We start from the raw sequence: 19,338 nt of genomic DNA on the forward strand, positions 1-19,338 counted from the left end.
TCCATAAACAAGAGCCAGATGCTCTGCACATCCAGGCATTCATCTAGGGTCCTGCACATCCTGGGAGCAAGACTGCCCTGCATAGAAAGTGCAGCCTCAGTATTCAGGGACAAGGCTTCTCAGCTTTGTAATGCAGCCAGCACTGAAGCAGGGGCATCTCAGCTGAACATCTTGGTCCTCACCCCTCTGGGAGCAGGCAGCCACAGCTGCAGGAACAGAGGCTGCTCTGGCTCCTGGGGCGCGGACAGACTGCAAAGGTGATGATGGCACATCTGCCGGTGCACCCGCAGCCACTGAGATAAAGACTTGCACAAGAACACAGCAAGAACTGTGGTTGTACTTCATTGCACAAATGATCGACTCCGGTGCATAATGGGCTGCCTCCATTGCTCTGCCAGCAGGTGCAATTCCCACTGCAGACAATAACATTTGCCTATTTATGTCAAGCCCTGATTACTGTATTATATGTAAAACAGATCTTTCTTGCAAGCCAAACAAGGGGAAGAAAAAAAAAAAAAAAAAAGAGTCAGCTGTGACTCATGCAAGTCAGCAGTGTGATACCAGCCTGAAGGAGCCGTGCTGGGCTGGACACCAGCTGGCTGCCGCGACGGCAACAGCAGGCACCCTCCCTGCTCCAGCCGGCGGGAGCTGGGCCTCCTGCACGTCCTTTTTCTTGGAGAGGGGAGAGAGGCAAGAGCTGATGGCTCAGGCTGGGCGCTGTCACGGCCCTCAAACCCTTAAGCTGTCAAAAGGCATCCACAGGGAATAGAAATGCCAATGGTGGTGTAGGCTGGACACGAACTCCTCTGCTAACGCGTCTCCTCCACCTCCTCAACAAGGACACGGGGAAAGCTGGCAGTGAGCACACGGGTGACCTACACAGGAGCCTGCTGTGCCTGGAGCCACGCCAGCAGGCAGCCCAGAAGGAACAGGCATCTCTCACTGCCAGCAGCAGGCTCCGGTGGTCGGCAGATTTGTTTTCCTGTTGTCACTTGTCCTCGGGCTTTCCCCAAGGACAAGGCTGAGCTGCAGCTATCGGATCTCCTGGTGTTTTTTGGCTTGGATCAGGCAGGTTTACCCCCCACTCCTGTCAGGGATGATTGTCACAGGGCACACCCTGACACTACACCTCCAGGAGCTCAGGATGACCTGCCTAAAAGCAGAGGGGAAGGAAGGCAGCCACTAGCACCACAGCAGAGGCAGCTCTCACACATGGCTGCTCGCTGCACAGCACCCAGACAGACTTCTTTTTTTGGGTGCTAGCACTCACCAAGTTCCTGGGCCAGCTGCTGACAGGCACCAGACTACCAGACCAGACCTGCACCAGAGAGCAGGATTTGTGCTTTTACTACCCTGTTCACAGAGACCTTCTATGCTCCTCCCCTATGCGTGGTGAACACTGAGTCTCCTTTCACTTCTGAACCTTCACTTGGCCCATTCCTGATGCCCTTTTCCTCCTGAACTAATCCTCCTCCATCCCTCCAAGAGTCACAACTGGCCTACCTCCCTGTCCCTTCCACTGTCACCTGCTCCTTGCTGCATTGACTCTAGGCAGGAGCCAAAGGAGCTGATCATGCTGTTTTTGCTCAGCATAGAGACTGCCATCAGCCCCAGGCTTCATCTACATGCCTGCTCAGCCAAGCCTGCCTGGCCCCACCTAATGACCATCCATTACCTGCTGACACACAAAGCCTTTCAGCCCTGCTCCTCTCCACTTTGCCCTACCTCTTAATTCCAGCTTTGGCCAACACACCCATCTGTCTCCAACCTACTGCCTCAACACAGGCCAAGTGTTTTAGAATTAAAGCCAACACAACCCCTGAAAGCTCACAGGCACAAGGTACCACCTTGTGAAATGCCCCAACAGGGAAAAGCAAAAAGATGAAGTATTGATGTAAGGGGTTAAAGCAGTTTATTCACAAGCAGTCACACACAGAAACCATGAAGGGATATTTCACAACCCAAAGGAAGAGAGAGGAGCGTCTCTCTCCAGCACTTCAAGACAGGTCACAGTGTCTCCAAGCCACAAGTGGCTTTTCTCAGCATCACGACTGCAGGCAGATACCTGCTGAGCTGTCAGTCCTGCTTGTGCTAACACAGACACCCACTGATTGTGCACAAAGACAGAGCCCCTGCCTTAGGAACAGACGCACACGATCTGAGCATGGGATGGACCTGACAAACAGCTCGGACAAGAGCTATCCCTGGAGCACATTCCGAGTGTCCCAAGAAAGCACCACAGCAAGACTGAGATGGGATCCAGGAAGCTGGGTCAGATGACTGCCAAAGCCCAAGCTGCCATCCCACTTGCCTTAGCCCAGCCTGCCTCCAAAAAACACATGGCTCACCGCAGCGCCACTGCCAGCCGGGTGCTGCACTGGGGACAGGCAGCAAAAAAACCCAAGGAAAACACTCCACTGAAGATCAATTCAGGCTCCAAAACGCTGACCATAGACCAGGGCAAGTCTGAAACCAGAAAATGCTTTATTGGAAAGGTACAAAAAAACCAGTCACTGCAGCTAAATTTACAGCAATAAATTACGTTGTGGCTGTCAAGAGAAGTAATGGACACATACACAGGGCTATTCGCCTTACAAACAGGAATCCACATTGCTTGGTATATCAATAATTTATTTTATAATAAAAAAGCAGCACAAAAATAAATATTGAAATGAAATTACTGAGTAACCACAGAGGATAGAATGAGCTGGTGATAAAAAACAACTTAAAACAGAAGACTTCTATCATTAAAAAAATGAAAGCAAGTATCCACCATCTACAGAAACACCCCAGCAGACTGAAATACAGACGAAGGAAAACAAATCCACATTACAAAAGTTTTTCGGTTTTGTTTTGTTTCTTTTTTTTTTCCTTTTCCCCCCCCCCTTTTTTTTTCTTTTTTTTCCTTTTTTTTTTTTTTTTTTTTTTTTTTAAATAAAAACAATCTTGACAATGAATTTTAAATGATTCGAGAGAGAAAAAAAAAACCTGCCACCTTCTCCTCCTCCCCGGGTCTGAGCCATCCCATGGCACAGCTCATCTCCACCCCAGCCCAGTGCCTTATCCCTCCCCACCGTCCCAGAGCTGCTGTGGTACCCAGGTCTCTGCACTTTTCAGTCTCCTCCCAGCAGAGTTGGGCAGGAGCAGAGACGCTGCCTTGTTTCAAAGGGATCTGGAGCTGCCCTGGAGGGAAAGGTTCCCCACTCCCGACAGAGAGCACAGCAAACATGTCTACGAGAACAGAGATGTCCCTTCCCGGTCCCTGCGCGACGCTTTCGTCTTCTCCTGCCTTCCCGCCCAGCCCCCGGTTCACACTGCGAATGGGGAGCAACCAAAGAAAGGCCAGGCCCAGGGGAGAGGATCCCAGCACCCAAAAATGAGAGCCCCCGCTCCTCCTCAGTGGGGTCGGGGGGACAAACTAAGAGGGGCAGAGAAGGGAGCCCCGGCATCCAAAGTACTGCAGCAGAGAGAGGCGTGGCTGCGGGGACACGTCCCACGCCACCAGCTCCCCACGCCGCGCTCGCCCGGGTGTCAGGCTGGCAAGTGCAGGACGGAGAGAAAAAAAAAAAAAAACAAACCAACAAAACAAAACAAAAATAAAACACAACAGAAACAAACCGAACCCCAGAGGAATGCAACGCGACAACCCCAAGCTGGAGGGCCCTCCAGGGAGGAGGGTGGAGGAGCTGGGTCTCCAACGCGATCAACAGCTTTCGGGTAATTCCTCCCTCCACGTTACCTTGCAATTCTGATCCCTCTGTGGAAGTTTAGCCAGGACATTTCATTCCCCTCCAGGTCACCACCCAGGGAGCCCTGGACTGGCAATTTCTTTTAATAAAGATTTACAGTATCAAACTTGGAAAAAAAATTATTTTTTTTCTTTTTTACGAAAAATCTGTACGATAAAATGTATATAATTATATATTTATATATATATTTCTCTCTCTTTAAATATTTCCACGTGGTCCTTATGGATATCCAATATGGATTACCTACCATGGCTATGGTATCAACAGCTTTAACAACACCCAGGCCTCTTGTTCTTTATCGAGTGACCAGAGATTTAAGTGCCTACCAGCACTAAACTAGCAATCACATGGACAAGCCTTTGGCACCCTTCCAAGAACTGGAAAAAAAAAGAAATACTTGGCCACAAGGGAAGTGCCACATAAAGATATGTTTCTCAACTCATTCCAACAGCAAGGAGACCCCAGGAACAAAGTTCGATCTCCGTCCCCTTCAGTGAGACAGGTCTGGTTTCCCCGGAGGGGTGTCAAGGGCAGCCAGAGGGTGTTCCTATCTAGCCAGGAATGTTATGGAGCTCTGGAGCTGTTTAAAAGACTGGAAGCATTTGGGCATTTTCAAGTCAACTGGCCTTTTTCAATAAAGTTTTCATTTAAAGCCCCAACAGTGCCAGGAGTCTCCATTTTGCCTGTTTTTGGAGGCACCTGTAAGGTCTGGGAAAGTGTCCAATGTCTGTGAGCTGGAGAACATGAGAGGACCAGGAAATGACCATAACATCTTTCTCTTCCTCAGCTTCTGCTGTGGGAGTCAATAACTGGTACTGATACACAGGACATCGATCTGCCTGTTCGGAGATAGGGAGGGAATGGAGGAGAAATGAGGTAACACTAAGTGTCATCCAAACTCTACGTGTTGGAAAATCACTTGAAGGAAACTCCCTGCTCCCCTCCAAAACACGTGGATCTGGCAGGGGGAACGAGCCTTCAGGAAGCATTTTTCACTGACACCCTTTCTGGCTCAGTAAGGTCACAGATGTGGATGTTGGGGACTGAATGAGAACCAAGTCTGAGGTTTCTCTTTTCATTAACCTATTTCACAAAGGATCCTCCTGGGAAGTCCAGAGACTCCGATGACAAGGTGAAAAAAAAAGAAAAAGCAAGCTAACAACTTCTTCCAAAGACAAGTAGGGCTTTGCTAAATTTCTACCAACTTACTGCCATTCAAGGCAAGACAAAGCCTCAAACAACAAATTATACTGGGTGTCAAATGCCAGTTCACTGTCCTCTTTCCAACAATGGTAGCACTTGATTATTCTCTTTCAGTCCAAACCACTTATGAATTCTCCGTGATCTTTGTTCGGGAGCCCAAATTCTCTGAGCTCTTCTCCTCATCTTAAACCTCAGCAATCTCATTCTATTCTCACCTGCATGACAACAGGCATCGTCCATTCCACAAGTCTCTGACCTGCCCTACAAAACACACAGTCCCTTTTCTTTCCTACTTCAAGAAGAAAAAAAAACAACAACAAAACACACAAACACCAACATAGCTATTTTTTTTTTTTACAGTGACCTGGAAACATTCGTCGTTTCATCACCGCTGCGCAACAGCAGAACCTCTCCTTTCAGCTTCCCAAATCCTGCCCACTGCCAAGCCAGAAATCCCTCTCCCAAACCACTGCTCAGAGCCAAACAAACGACTTCTCAATCCCAATTCTTCTGTCCCCTACACGCACATTGATTTTCCATCCTGCCCTCTGTGTGCCTCTCGGGATAACTCATCCACACTTGCAAGAGAAAGCATCAAGTTTCAGGGTCACATTCACACAGGTTGTCTGAACACTGAGGGTTGTTCACTGTACTCTTTGGATCCCAAATTCAGCATCTGATGTGCAATGGAGAGGGAAAGACTCTTCCAAGCTCACATCTGACCTCCCCATAGCCCTTCTCTGATCGCCAAGGACTGGTGAGCGCAGCTCTCCAGCTAAGGATGCTCACTGCTAACATACCAATGCTTTTGTCAAAGAGGAGACCCTCAACTTCTCTCCTCCTGGCTGAATGCTATTGCCCTCTAGTTACACTTCAGTGCTTTAAAAACATCCTTCCAAAATGCTCTGCACAAACCCCTTCTCATAGTGCTGATCCCAGCAGAACTGTCCTACCTTCTCTCACAGCCAATTCTGCCTCCACCAATAATACATGCAGCATTTTTCCTCCTCATCTCCCCTTCTCCTCCCCATCATACTGATCTTCACAGCATTTACTGTGCCTCCTTCCCTTCAGCTTCAGGTAACCCATGAAAAAAAAGCTGCTACTTCAAGAGTGCGGATCATTTGGAAGAAATAAACTGCATAAATATACCTAATTCACAGGCACACCTTTGGGAAGGAGCTATCAGGAAACTTGGGCTTGGAATAAAGGAGGCTGCAATGTAGTTTTTTTACAGGCCACACAGGTAATGGGGCATATTAAAATATGTAAAATATATATTTTTCCATATTTTAACACCATGAATTGAAAACAAAAGGTTATTCTGAATGGGTGTGGTCAGACCCAAGCATTTATCTCCATCATCCTCCCACTCCCATCCACTCTTAGCAGGTTGAAATCAAACCCATAAAGCCTATATTCCTGCCCTCATAATATCAAATGGAAGTGGGGAAGCTAGAGGAGATCCTTCTTACAAGGAGTAGGAGGCCACTAAAGGAAACCCTTTTTCCCATACATTCATCTCACATGATGATTTCTACGGTCCATATGTTTCCTGGCTCTTGAGCATCATTCACGAAGACTCCGGAGACTCCTCAGGTATCTTCTCCCAGCTGGAAAGCTGCCCACAGCTGAGAGGGGTTTGTGGAGGCAGAGGGAAGGAGGAAGCAGATCTTGCAATTTGTACTGCATACAGAGCTCAAATCCTGGACACGAGAGGTTGATGGAGCCACTGAGTCCAGACAGAAGCAGCCAGTTAAGTTCCCTTTGTAGGAACCCTTTGGGTTTGTTTGCTTTTCTCTTTTCTTTTTTTATTTTCTTCTGTTTTTTGCACTTTTGGAAGAGACTTCTTAAAATGCCAATTCTTGACGTGACCAAGGACTCCGGAACAATGCATAAGAGCCTTATCCCCTCCCCTCTGAAAGGCTGCTAGTTCCCCCCACCGAGGGCACTAGGAGGCTGCTGAAAACGGCACAGAACTGGATGAGATTTCAGCTGATTTCACGATGGTGATGACACTGGTGGTGGCAACTTTGGTCGGGGTAATAGGCCCTCGCGCCACAGTACGAGCAAAGGTCTGGAGTGCTTCGTACTTGGAGCGCAAGGCATCCAGCTCTAGCTTCATGCTGCTGTTTTCTCTGGCCAGCTTCTCCACCTCTTGCTGCAGCTCAACCCGCTGCCTCTCGAGCTCCTCTTTCTGAGTCACACGCTTGATGCGGCAGCTGGCAGCGTAGCCCCGGTTCTTCAGCGTGCGCCTCCGCTGCTTCAGACGGATGACCTCCTCTTTGGTGAGACCCCTCAGGTGCTGGTTCAGCTCCCGTACGGACATTGACACGAGTTCATCATCACTCAGCACTGGGGCATTCTCTCCTGACTCCTCCTTTACCTGCAAATACCAACAGCACAGGGGTAGCAGCAACCCGACCTGAGCGGATGCTCTGGGCAGCAGAAGGAGAAAAGGCCACCACCCCTCAGCAATGTGAAATCCCTACCTGGAAAACACCCCTGATGTGCTGTGGAGAGCACAAGCTCCACTAAAACACCTGGGTTAAACATGGCAAAGATCTGAGCACTGTACTTGTCTGGGTTTGGGTCACCCTCTCAGGTCAAAGAAAGCAGTGATCTTTACATACCCAATGTGAACCCAACAGCAAGATTTTCAAGGGGATACATAAAGGTGACTGAAGCCTTATTTTTGTGAAGTCCTTTGTCAGGACATTCATAATGAATGCTAAAGATGACACCTTTTCCCACCATTATGCTGGGACACCAGTGCAGCATCTCAAAAGCAGAATAGCTGCTTCTGTGCAGGGCTTAATTCAGCATTTTGTGGTTTTTCGTTGAAGATTGCTCATTTCAGTAGCGAAAGAAACCAACCATGCTTGGCCTCAAGGACAGTCTGATTTGGTATTGCTGGGGCACAGCACGTAGTAACTGAAGTTACATGAGAAAACCACCAAGGCCTTGCCCTTTCCTCAAGCACATTTGCCACTACTATTATTTTTAGAATGACAGAATTGTTCAGGCTGAAGAAGACCTTCAATATCACTGAACACTTTTAAGAACTTTTAAGACACCATCCTTTTGTCTTTTTAGAGACTGCAGGACATACGGAATGAAGAGCCAAAACATTAGACAGAAAATTCAACAAAGCATGAACAGCCCAGGCACAGACCACCATCAAACTGGTACGTCTGAGGTATTTAGTGTCTCATGGGTCTGGGAGACACCAGCTGAACAAGTCCCTTCCTCAGTGCCTCCCAGTCCTGACAGTAAAAATACTTCATTGCCAAGACTGGGAGCACTGGTTTCAGGATGCTGCCAATACCTCAGAAGTCTCTTGGATAGCTGCTGGGATATGCCAGTCTCCACGCCATCCCAGAGACTTCAGGCCTTTTTCTGGGTAATGCCATTATTCTTCTACCCTAACTTTTCCTGTAGACAGTGGGAAATTGTATCAGCACCCATTTCTAAGAGTCTCTTGGAATGAAAAAGAACAGTCGTGTACGACCAACATTGCAGTGTTCTGTGACAGCCTCCCCAGCCACCCAGCACCACCCACTCAGCTTCTCCCCTACCTTTAATGCCTTGTTCGGTTTGGGATTAGTCGTCATAACCTGAGCACAGTCTTCCGGACAAAACTGCTCAGAAATTGCAACTGGAAAAACAAAACAAGGTTTCCAGGTTAATCTCGGAGACGAGGGCAAGAAGATCATACCCAACCCCCCAAATCAACCACCATTAAAAGAAATAAGCACACAGTTGTTTGAAGCACTGGGATGGATTCATAGATCATTTACCCTATTCAGATAAGAGGAAGAAATTTGTGTGGACAAGAAATTTGTGTTGCATTGCTTTTTAACACCAAGACCTGGTATTTTGCTGTGAACCACGGTAAGATCCAGCAGAGAAGATAGGGCAGGGAGGAAAGGAGGACACCCACACTCATCTGTAAACAAGAGTCACACTAAGCATCACGCATCACCTTGCCATGTGCCACCCCTTCCCAAGGGGAGAATGGAGTGTGGCCTCCACGGCCCTGTCACTGGCTCACCTCCCTCTGGAGGCATCCCAGACGCTCCAAATGGCCTATTAGGGACTGAATTAAGAGTTACCTCCGCTCATAAAAGGCACTGAAAAGCCACAAGACAACAACTCCCTTCATTCTCATTTCGATGATTATTAGCCCAGCTCAAAATTGAGCCAGCAACCCAGAGAGAAGCTGCCTGGTTTGTAACCTGCTTCCAGCGCTGTCCCCACCCAAAGGAGACGCTACCAGAAAACCCAAACAACAGAAACATAAGCCCCTGACAACAAAGCCAGGAAGGAGTTCACCTCTCCCAGCACACCAAGACTGTTGCTTCCCAACCCTCCAGAGCCCCAGACTGTGAGAGCAAACCTGCTTGATGTTTCTAGTGACGTGGAGGCATGTCCATCGATAGGCAGCCCGTCCCCTGCCGCGACGCTGCCCTTCAGTCTCACCTTAGCCAGTGACTACAGCCCTGCGACCAGCACCCAGCAGAAAATCCACCTGCCTGCACCTCCACCCAACCCCTGCACCCCGCGGTGACGGAAGCACCGCAGCCCGATGGTACCTACCCTGGGAGAGGCACCGGCAGCCGTGCCACCATCACAGCCTCTGCTCTGGCTCCCCAGTGGGGAGGGGTGAGGCGCCGGTGCCCCCGACACAGGGCGGCTTCGAGGGCTGCACACCCGCGGCACCGCAGAGCGCTGCCTGTCTGGCGGGAGTCCTCTCCTCTCCCCCCACCTTCTCCAGCCCAGCCCAAACCCTCCCCATTTCCACGTCTGCATCGTGTCACACATCCTAATCATTCATGAAAAATCCAGCCAAAGCATCCCAAGCATGATTCCCTTCTGATAGTTGCCATGGTGACCTTGGGAAAGTAGCCAACCCGGAGACAGTCACCATGGAAACAGAGAAGCCCAAAAGCAATAATGACTTCAGGTCATGTCTGTGCAAAGACATCACGAGGTCGTCGGAGAGTAAACAAACTCATTCATATCTGCAAACAGGGGTGGCGGGATTTGGGGGGATGCAAAGGTGGGGCGTGGGGACCAGTGGGAGCAGGGTGGGTGAAGGTGCTGGCTCAGCCCGTGCTGCTGTCACTTGAATTTTATCAGTCAAGGCACCTCATCATCACACGACTTACATAAAAATCAAGATGAAGAGCAGGAGGGGGAAAAAAATAATCCTGTAATTGCAGAGCTGCAAGATACTATCCTAGATATTAGGGAGTGTATTTAGGCGCCTCCTCTATTTTTAAGCCCGAGACAGCACAGCTCTCTCTCCATGTCTGGAGGAGGGACAAGGACAGCCGCACAGCACACAAGCCAAGATGCTCCGTGATGAATGGACCACTTACAGCAACTGGTGTGCACTGCATTTTCTAGAGCATCACCGAGTCCTTCCCTGCTCTCCTCCAGCACTGAGCCCCACCCCGGGCACACCTCCAGCCACAGCCCCTTGTCTCGCCAGGACAGCAGGAGTGGGTAGGGCAGGGGGGCAAGCCGCAGCCCCCCTCAGCTGCCCAGGACAGACGGGGACGTGCCCAGCCTCTGTCTGCGTGCTCTCCTGCCAGCACAGGCACCTCTTCACACCCCAGCGCTGCCCTTCCAGCGCTTCCCTCCACAGCAGGCACTCGCTGCCCACCCCTACCTCCCGGCCGGAGGAGCAGACGCAGGCACTGGCAGCCGGGGGAAGGAAAAAGCTCCTCGTCTCGGCCAGCAGGTCCCGGAGTGGAGGAGCGCAGAGGCGCTGCCAGTGCGTAGAGGAAAGGGCCGGCAGCCCCCTCCCTGCAGAGGCGCAGCCGGGCCGCAGGCAGTTGGTGCCATAGTTATGCAGTGAGTCACCAGCTGTTTACAGAGTTTGAGCGCTCACATTCCCACAGCATCAGAAACTCTTCCTTCCCTCGGCGGCATCCCCCCGCCCTCGCCGCCCCCATCCCTACAAGGAAGGGGCGCGCTGGCCGCTCGCCGCGCTGCGAGCGCCGGAAAAGGAAAGGCAGAAAGGAGGGGGAGGCCAACGACAGCCCCGTCACACCCACCGGCTGCACAAAAAGCCTTTTGATCCTCACCCAGCGCGTCTTCAAAGCGTTTTCTGCGCCAGCCGATGGAAAAACTGAACGCGGCCACTTGGCCGCGCGGGGACGGAAAGAAATGTAAAGTATCACGGAAAACAAGAGCCGGGGGTGAGGCTGCCTCCAGCGGGGGTCAGCGGGAGGGCTCACCTGCCACCCTGAGCAATGCTCCAGCTCCGAGTGATGAAACCCTCCGGGTCACCTGTTGCTCCGTGTCACCAAAGCAGCAGCTCTTTGCCCTGCACATTCCTGAGCGGACAGCACGGGCACTCGGCTCAGCGTGCTCTGCTGCACACCTGTCTCCCCACACCCCAGAGCCCCCAGCAGGGCTCAGAGATGGGCTGGCATCCACCCTGCTGCACCAGGGGCCATGGGCCGGAGCTGCTGCTGACACTCAGTGAGGAGGTTCAAGGCACCATCAGGAATTGTGATGCCAGACCCTCTTAAAACAAGGGTGGGAGACTGTGGGCTGGCCTGACCCAAAGGGGAGGATTTCATGGAGCAAGCAGAAACACTCAAACAGGCTCAGGTCTCACACTTAGATATGAGTGCCAGGGAAGGTCTTATCTCTGCACTAGGCGAAGGCACAGGTGTGGTCCGGGCTCTGCTTGAAACCGACACAACAACACTGGCAATCCTCACCAGCAGTCCTCCAGGGCCTTGGGCCTCACCTCCTCATCGAACAAATCCTTCCCATCAGGATTATTTGGGACTATTCAGCTACCAGCAAGAAGACACTAAAAATCAGCATGTCATCTCCCAAACTTACAGAGCAAAACCCCGCAATGAAATCATAAACCACTCTGCAAACAAGTCCTACCCAGCAGCCTTCCCTAAACATGCTGCACAGGGGTCTTCTGGGACCCTGCCTGCGATTTGATTATTAGAACCCTTTTAGTCTTTACCCTACTCCTGCCCTTCTTTCCTTAATTGCATTTGCTGCATCACGTCTAAAATTAGGAGCTCAGCTTTTTGGAACGAGGGCCGTGCTACATCCCTGCTCTGTAAGCAGTACGACACACTTCCAACGCCACATCAATAAAGCAGCAAGTAGTATTACACCAACTGTGAGGGGAAAAAGCTTTTCCAGAGCAGCTACACGCTCATATTTACAGCAAGTGTTTTGACTGTGGGTTACATAAAGAGCCCTTGTAATTCTGCAATAAAGTTACCCATTGACAGCCTTGCCAACGCCCTCTCCCTCTCTCAGACAGCTCCTGTACTAACTGCAGCATCCTCCCAAAAAACCTGGAAGTCTCCAGCTGACATCCTAAGCCTGACAGCCTCAGCTCAGAGCATCCAGAGATCCCAGTTCCTTCGCTTTGAAAGGGAAAGGCAGCAGAAAACCCTGACTCAGACAGAGGTAGGACAGAGCTTTCCACACAAGGCTTGCAATTAAGAAAGAAAACATGCCAGAGTGAGATTTCAGACTTTCCACGCTACAGGGCTTTCCAAGCACTTTACACATTAAGGAATTACTATAAAATCACTGCTGACACCCGACAACTGCAGATGAACTTAAAATTTTAAAACTCTTTCTACACTGAAAGACATCCCTGGCCACAACACGAGTGCCTGGCAGACGGCTCGGCTGGTGTTTAGCTTCCATCCTCACACACACAGAGCAGACTGAAAACATGCAGCCCTCACCTTCCGCCAGGCCAGCGACGACTTCCCGAGGGCAGAAAAACAGCGCAAGGTTCAAGCAGTGACAGGGATCTTTGCCATCACGCCTCAACTCGGCACCGACAGACACGCAGGGAATACTCTACTCATTCCCAAATGCAGCCATTTAATTCCTAGGCAGCTGTTTAAATTTCTCGTTTATCCGCGAGTTGTTCCCAGCTCCAGAGCGCCAGCCAAACGGATGTGCCTACCACGGGTAACATCTGAGCTGACAGGTGAAGGCAACTACAGATGCTTCAATCCTCGTCGCCGTGCCTCTGCCGCTCGGAGGCACGACACGGATTTCCAGCACATTGCAGCATGGTAGGCAGAGCACCATCCCTCTCCCCATCATTCAAAAAGCCATTCTCCTGCTCTGACAACCTTCACACATCCTGTAAGGCAGACTGACACTTGTCACTCATTTGTAATGAGAGCGGGGAGGGACGGGCTGGTGGTGTGAATCAGAGAGTAGAGAAGCATATGCGAGGCAATATATTTGACATGAAGAGAGAGAAGACACAAGGAGGGGGTGAGTCACTGTTTACTGTTCTAGAGGAGCTCCACGCAGCCCTCGCCCAGCTGGCCAGCTTTCCATTTCCCTTATGGATCGGAACCAGCATCCAGCAGCAAAGAGGAGATTCAGGAACCTTCAGAGCACATTTGAGAGCTGCCAGGACACAGCTCTCTGAGGCGCTCTCTGGGGAAGCCTGGACACGGATCAGACAGTCTTCAGTGGTTTGGTAAACAACCTAGTCAGAAGCTGCAGAGAGCCTGTGGTTAGGGAGCAGGGATATGGAGTACCAGGCTGGTACGCCTGTGTGTCACCTCTGAAACTTCATGGAGGAGGAGGAGGCTGAAGGGGAAAGGTATGTGACAGCCAGCCCTGCCACTGACAAGCTTACAGCACTTTTTCCATCACGTGCTTGTAAAATGCGGTGACAGAGATATACTGGAATTACACCTCAGCATCAGCAGCCCGGAGATGCAGCTCCCCAGCTGGACAAGCTGAACCACCAAGCAACAAAGAACTTGCTCAGACGCACAGCCGGACCCTGGGGCAGAGCTGGGATTGGGATTCCTAACTTTGCTGCTCCTGACCTCAAGTGCCAGCCATCAAGTCAGAGAGCTTCACTAACTGCTAATAATGGGACATAGTGGCATCGCTGTTTGGCATCCTGCAATATTGCAAAGCAGTGGGATCCACTATGCAGCCTGTCCCTCCACGCGGGAGCACAGTGCCAGGGTAATTGCTCTCATTACTGCCTTCCCCAGCCCTTGTGCTGATGGTCACAGAGCACTGCATTGCTCGTGCTTGCTTCATGCTTGGAAGACTCTCTGCCCAAGTTTGAAGATAGCCTCAAACAATAGCTGAGACAGAAGTGGAAACTGCCTGTTCATCTCTACAGGGTGCTGAGCCTGAAACTTCCTGATAATTGAAAGTGCTAGCACCGCTCAAGTATTTCACAGCTGGATGTTTACAAAAATGATCAGCGAGTGAGCTTATCCCACAAACCCCGACTGCCGCAGGGGCCAGCGCTCCCAGCTGTCCTTTCTTCGCTTCCCAAACATCTCACACAGCTAGAGATTTTCAATACCAAGTCCTGCAGCACATTCCATGCCATTAATCATCTTCCAATGCTGATGGAAATCAGAGGGTATCAAGCTGATCTGTATTTTTCCCTTTCAGGAGGCACACAGCAGTGCTGAACTCCGTGCCGCAACAGATTGCCGAGACGGGCGACGGCGCAGAAATGACATAAAACATGACAAAGCACGCTGTCCTTGACAGGCAAGCAGGGAAAAAAAAAAAAAAAAAAAAAAAAAAAAAGAAGAAAAAAAAGCCAACAAATTTCTGCCTCTGGTTCAGAAACAGTTGCGAAGCAAGGCAAGAACCTGGTGTAACACAGCCGGGAGCACTGAACGGGGCTCGAAGCCCTGTCAGGCTCAGAGCCCGCAGGAGCGGGCAGGGTGTGCTGGGGGCCGGAGTCACCGTGTGCCCAGCCCTGCGGCAGGCGGCCCGGGGCCGGGGCTGCCCCGCGGTCCGGCCGGGCGGGATCAGGAGCGGGATGGGGATGGGGAGCGGACTCGGGCCGCGCTGCCATCGGCGCTGCCATTGGGCGAACGCCCCGTCCATCAGCCCGAGGAAGTGACTGCACGGGTCAGGCTCGAGGAAGGGCTCCCGCAGGCGGCACCGCGGACACACACGGAAGGACAGGGGGGAAAAGCGGAGGGACTCACGCTCCTTTCACCAGTGAGAAAAAAAAAAAAAAAAAAAAGCGCCAGGTAAAGTCGCTCGCTGCTAAAAGCCCGAGAGCACGGCAGGGCACACCCGGCGCCGGGCCGGGGCTGCGTCCGCCACGGGGCTCACAAAAACTGAAAGTGCAAGAGAAAGGCGTGCGGCTTCTCGGGGAAACGCTCCGCTCTCACTGGCTCCTCCACCCCCTGCACTCCTGGGCGCGCTGGCAAAGGAGGGGGCGGCCGGGGAAAGCGAAAATGGAGGCCTTTCCCTTTTCTGTAACAACTTTGCCCAAAGGGGGCTCGTTCCTAATTTGAGACCTCGTGGCCTGCTTTCGGCAGAAGCTGTAAAATAAAACCTGCACGGAGAAACCCGCCAGGGAGGGGAGCGGGCTCTCGGCCCGAGGAGGAGGAGGAGGAAGGAAGCAGCCCCTGACACACCGAGAGAGTTCGGGGATCTCAGTTCCCGCCGCTCGTGGCGCGGATCTTTCCCCACCTTGTGCCGCTGCCGTCACCGGGAGCCTGAGGGGGATCCCCCGCGCACCTCCTCACCGGGGACCGAACCCCGCACGTCCCGCTCCCGGCCCAGTCCCGGGGCCGTGCCCGTTCCCGGAGTGTCGCCGTCCCCTCTCCCCCAGCGCCGGCCGGTCCCCGGGCGGCCCCCGAGCCCCCCGTTCCAGGGCGGGCCCTGCACACACCGCCCCCCTCCCCAGGCTGCGGGACCAGCCCGGGACAGCGCGCTCCTCTGTCTCTCTGGGCCCCCAGCAGCTGTGCTCGGCAGAGATAAGCCCCCCGCCCCCCAGCCCATCCCGCGGGCATTTCCCGGCGGCGGCTGCTCCTGCCCGATAACCGGGGCGGGCGGAGGATCCCGGGGCCGCCACCCCGCCCGGCCCGGCTCCCTCCGTACTACAAAAGCGGCTATTTTTAGTCGGCGGAGCGCGCGGCGTCACAACAGGTTTCCTCACATGTATTTTAAGAGCCATTCAAAGGCAGAGGCAGAGGCAGGCAGCGCGCTCGTCCTCGGGGGGAAGAAAAATAACAACAAGAGGCAGGGAAAGTATCACCCGGGCGGACACCCAGGGGACCCCCAGCCCCACGTCCCCGAGGGTCCCCGGGGGTGCTGCCGGCCCCGTCCAGGGGGGCTGAGCGCCGCCGGCCCCGCACCGGCGCGAGGTGACAGGGGAGAGGTGACAGGGCAGAGGTGACAGGGCAGAGGTGACAGGGCAGAGGTGACGGCGGGGCCGTCGCGCCCCCGCCCCCCGGAGGTTTGGGGGCCGCCGGGCGGGGGCGGGCGGCGCTCCCCGAGCCCCCTCCCGGTCCCGCTCGGCGGGGCCGCCGCCGCCCGCCCCTCGCCCCCCGCGGGCCCCACGTGCGCGCCCGGCCCGGCCCGGCCCGAGGGGCGGCGGCACCACGTGCCCGCGCGGTGGTGACTCAGCACTTTTACCTCCGCCGCCCCGCCCGCCCGCGCCCCACCGGACCCCACCGGACCCGGCGGGACCCGGGCCGGACCCGGGCCGAGTAGCCCCCCTTTCCCCCGCCATCGAGCGGCAACGCGCGGCCACCCCCCCTTTCCCGGCTCCCACCCACCCCCCCGCCCCCGCCCCCTCGGCGCCGCGCCCGGGCGGCTCCTCACCTGCGCGCCGGCGGGAGCGCCCCGTGGCGGGGGCGGCGGGGGCGGCGGCGGGGGCGCGGGGGCGGCGGCGGGGGCGCTGCGCGGCTCCCTCCTCCCTCCCTGCCAGCGAGTCCCGCGGACAACAACAAGCGCGGGGCGGCCGCCTCCCCCCCGCCGCGCCGCCGACCAACCAGCGCCCCCGCCGCTTCCGGCACGGCGCGTCACCGCGCGCGTCACCGCCCGCCCCGCCCCGCCCGCCCCGCGCCGCGTCACCGCCCGCCCCGCCCGCCTGTTCATTCATGGGCAAGGGCGCGGGGCGGGCGCGCCGCCGCCGGCACATTGTCACCCCCCCCCCACCCCTTGGTGCTCGTCCTTGTTCTCGTCCTGATACTCCTTCATCTTCGCTTCCCTCCCCATCTTCGCCCTGATCGTCGTTCCTCTTTTATGTCCCCTTATCTCTCCATCCTCGTCCGCGGCTCCCCCGCCCCACGCCCTGTGTGCCCCCGCCCCGCTGCGGGCTCTCCCCTCTCCCACAGCTCCCGACCCCCCGGGCCGGCCCCGATGGAGGGGGCGCAGCGTGCCCGCCGGTTTTGCACGCTCGCACACGGGTGTGTTTTATAGGATGGTAGAATGGTTGGTTAGGGAGGGGACCTGAAAGCTCATCCCGTTTCAACCCCCCTGCGATGGGCAGGGACACATTCCGCTAGACGAGGTTGTTCCAAACCCTGTCCAAACTGGCCTTGAACACCCCCAGGGATGTGGAATCCACAGTTTCTCTGTGCAACCGGTGCCAGTGCCTCGCCATCCTCATGGAAAAGATTTCTTCCTGGCGTCTAATCTAAACCTGTTCTTTGTCAGTTTAAAGCCATTACCCCTTGTCCTGTCCCCACATGCCCCGGTCAAAAGTCCCTCTTAAGCTTTCTTGCAGGCTCCCTTCAGACAGGGAAAGATTGCAATAAGATCTCCCGGAACTCTTCTCTTGTCCAGGCTGAGCAATCCCAATTCTCTCCTCCTTTCCTCATAGGAGAGGTGCTCCATCCCTCTAATCAATCTGATGACCTCCTCTAGACTCACTCCAACAGCTCCATGCCCTTCCTGTGGTGAGGACCCCAGAGCTGGACACAGCACTGCAGGTGGGGTCCCATCAGAGCAGAGCAGAGGGACAGAATCACTTCCCTTGACCCACTGGCCACTCTCCTTTTGGTGTAGCCCAGGACATGCTTGGCTTTCTAGGCTTTGTTGAGTCATATCCAGCCTCTCATCCAGCAGCATCCCCAAGTCCTTGGAAGTGCTGTTTTTGATCTGTTCATCCTCCAGTCTGGATTGATACCAGGAGTCACCCTGACCCAGGTGCAGCACCAACACTTGGCCCTGTTGCGGGGCAAATGATGGTGGGGAAACATGTCCTGGGCATCCCAACACTCCTGGGAGCACTCTCTTGTTCCCTGGGCTCCTTGAGGTGGCCACTGACCAGCCTTGTCCTCCTCCACCAGCTGTGGACCAGCCTTTGCCCAGCACTGCCTGTCCTGCAGCCCCCTGAGCATTACAGCAGGGCCAAATCCTGCCCAGGGCTGGGTCCTCAAACCAATCTTTGCACTTTCCTCGTGCAGTTGGATGAGCTGCTGAACACAGCACCCTGACCCCAATGGTGTGAGCAGCATTTCGGACCCTGGGGGCATCCAACCATGATGGTAATGCATCAAAAAATGTAATAACGCAGGCAGTTGTCTAAACCAAACTGCCTCCATCTCAGCTGAGCTCGTTTTGATTTCTTTGTGTCCATAACAATGTTGGAAAGTCTGTGTTAGCCCCGTACAATTTGTGCTTTCCAGTCTTGGAGCCAAATATCGGCCCCTCAGCCTTGGGACAAAATATTGCAGCTCTAAGAGCCATAACTGAGGCTGTGAGTAAAATCCCAACTTTCCCTGCTCCCTTTGAACAACACGAGCTACAAAACACAGGGAGCCTCGTATCTGGCACAGCCCCAGGTCTGGGCAGCCAGAGCAAGGTTTAGGTGAATGCACCTCCCTGATGTTAAGAAATCCCTATTTATTATTGGAACTGAGCTCTCAGGTGTGGTGGCATGAAGCTGCTGCCCAGTGTAGCTGCAACAGCTTTGGCCTTCACCTCTCCCAGATTTGCAGACACTGGCTGAAGTCCTCACTGGGCACTGGGACAGGGTGAGCTAAGGGTGAGAGGACAGATTTCAGCCGTCACTGTGGTGTCCACTGATGCCTCTGAGGTTTGTCTCCAGGTCTCCTTTCCATCTAGGAAGGTTCTCGTGGCTCAGAGAGCCAAGACAAGCAAGGAGAGGGATGCTGATTGTGGGAGACTTTGGGGCCACTGATGTCCCCAAAACAGCCACCTCCTGCACCTGTGCTCTCTGTGAGTGATGATAACCAAAAGTGGCCAGAGTCATCCTAAATCATCCAGGGTTTATCCCTGAGACATCCATGAGGTGTGGTCCTCAAGGGCAGGGGGATGGGCTGGCTGCGTTCTGGGTGGGGGCTACACCCTCTGTGCTGACAGCCCCACACATGGGACTCACCAGAACTGAGGTATTTCCCCTTGTTTTTGCAATGACATGGGGTTTGACAGATCACATATGGCAGGAGGGGAGCAGCTGTGTCACCTGAAATTCTGTTTCTGGGTGAATTACCCTGTTCACAACAGGTTACATTTTCATTCCCTGGGGAAAGGACCTCTGCTCCAAAGGTCTGTTTTCACTCACTGCTGAACTTTAGACTGCAGTGGCCTTCCATAGTAAACAAGG

The 19,338-nt window shown here is 53.8% G+C and overlaps 1 protein-coding gene across 1 annotated transcript; it reads right to left on the bottom strand.

The window, feature by feature from the left end:
- Positions 1–2,465: 2,465 nt before the first annotated feature.
- On the bottom strand, positions 2,466–16,720 carry MAFK (MAF bZIP transcription factor K). The gene is made up of 3 exons (XM_083872569.1): positions 16,587–16,720; positions 8,531–8,610; positions 2,466–7,338 (listed from the first exon to the last, which is right to left on the bottom strand). The coding sequence occupies exons 2-3, from the start codon at positions 8,564–8,566 to the stop codon at positions 6,904–6,906; spliced, it is 471 nt and encodes a 156-aa protein (XP_083728695.1). The 5' UTR covers positions 8,567–8,610; positions 16,587–16,720; the 3' UTR covers positions 2,466–6,903.
- Between the last annotated feature and the right edge of the window lie 2,618 nt (positions 16,721–19,338).

Source organism: Zosterops lateralis (assembly GCF_965231275.1).
Source record: "Zosterops lateralis genome assembly, chromosome: 15".
NCBI lineage: Eukaryota > Metazoa > Chordata > Aves > Passeriformes > Zosteropidae > Zosterops > Zosterops lateralis.

Bases quoted from the DNA above. Each gene is read 5' to 3' on its own strand.
- MAFK (XM_083872569.1), bottom strand. From the start codon at position 8,566: ATGACGACTAATCCCAAACCGAACAAGGCATTAAAG. The intron at 7,339-8,530 runs GTAGGGGAGAAG...TGGTATTTGCAG, and splicing joins AACCGAACAAGGCATTAAAG to GTAAAGGAGGAGTCAGGAGA.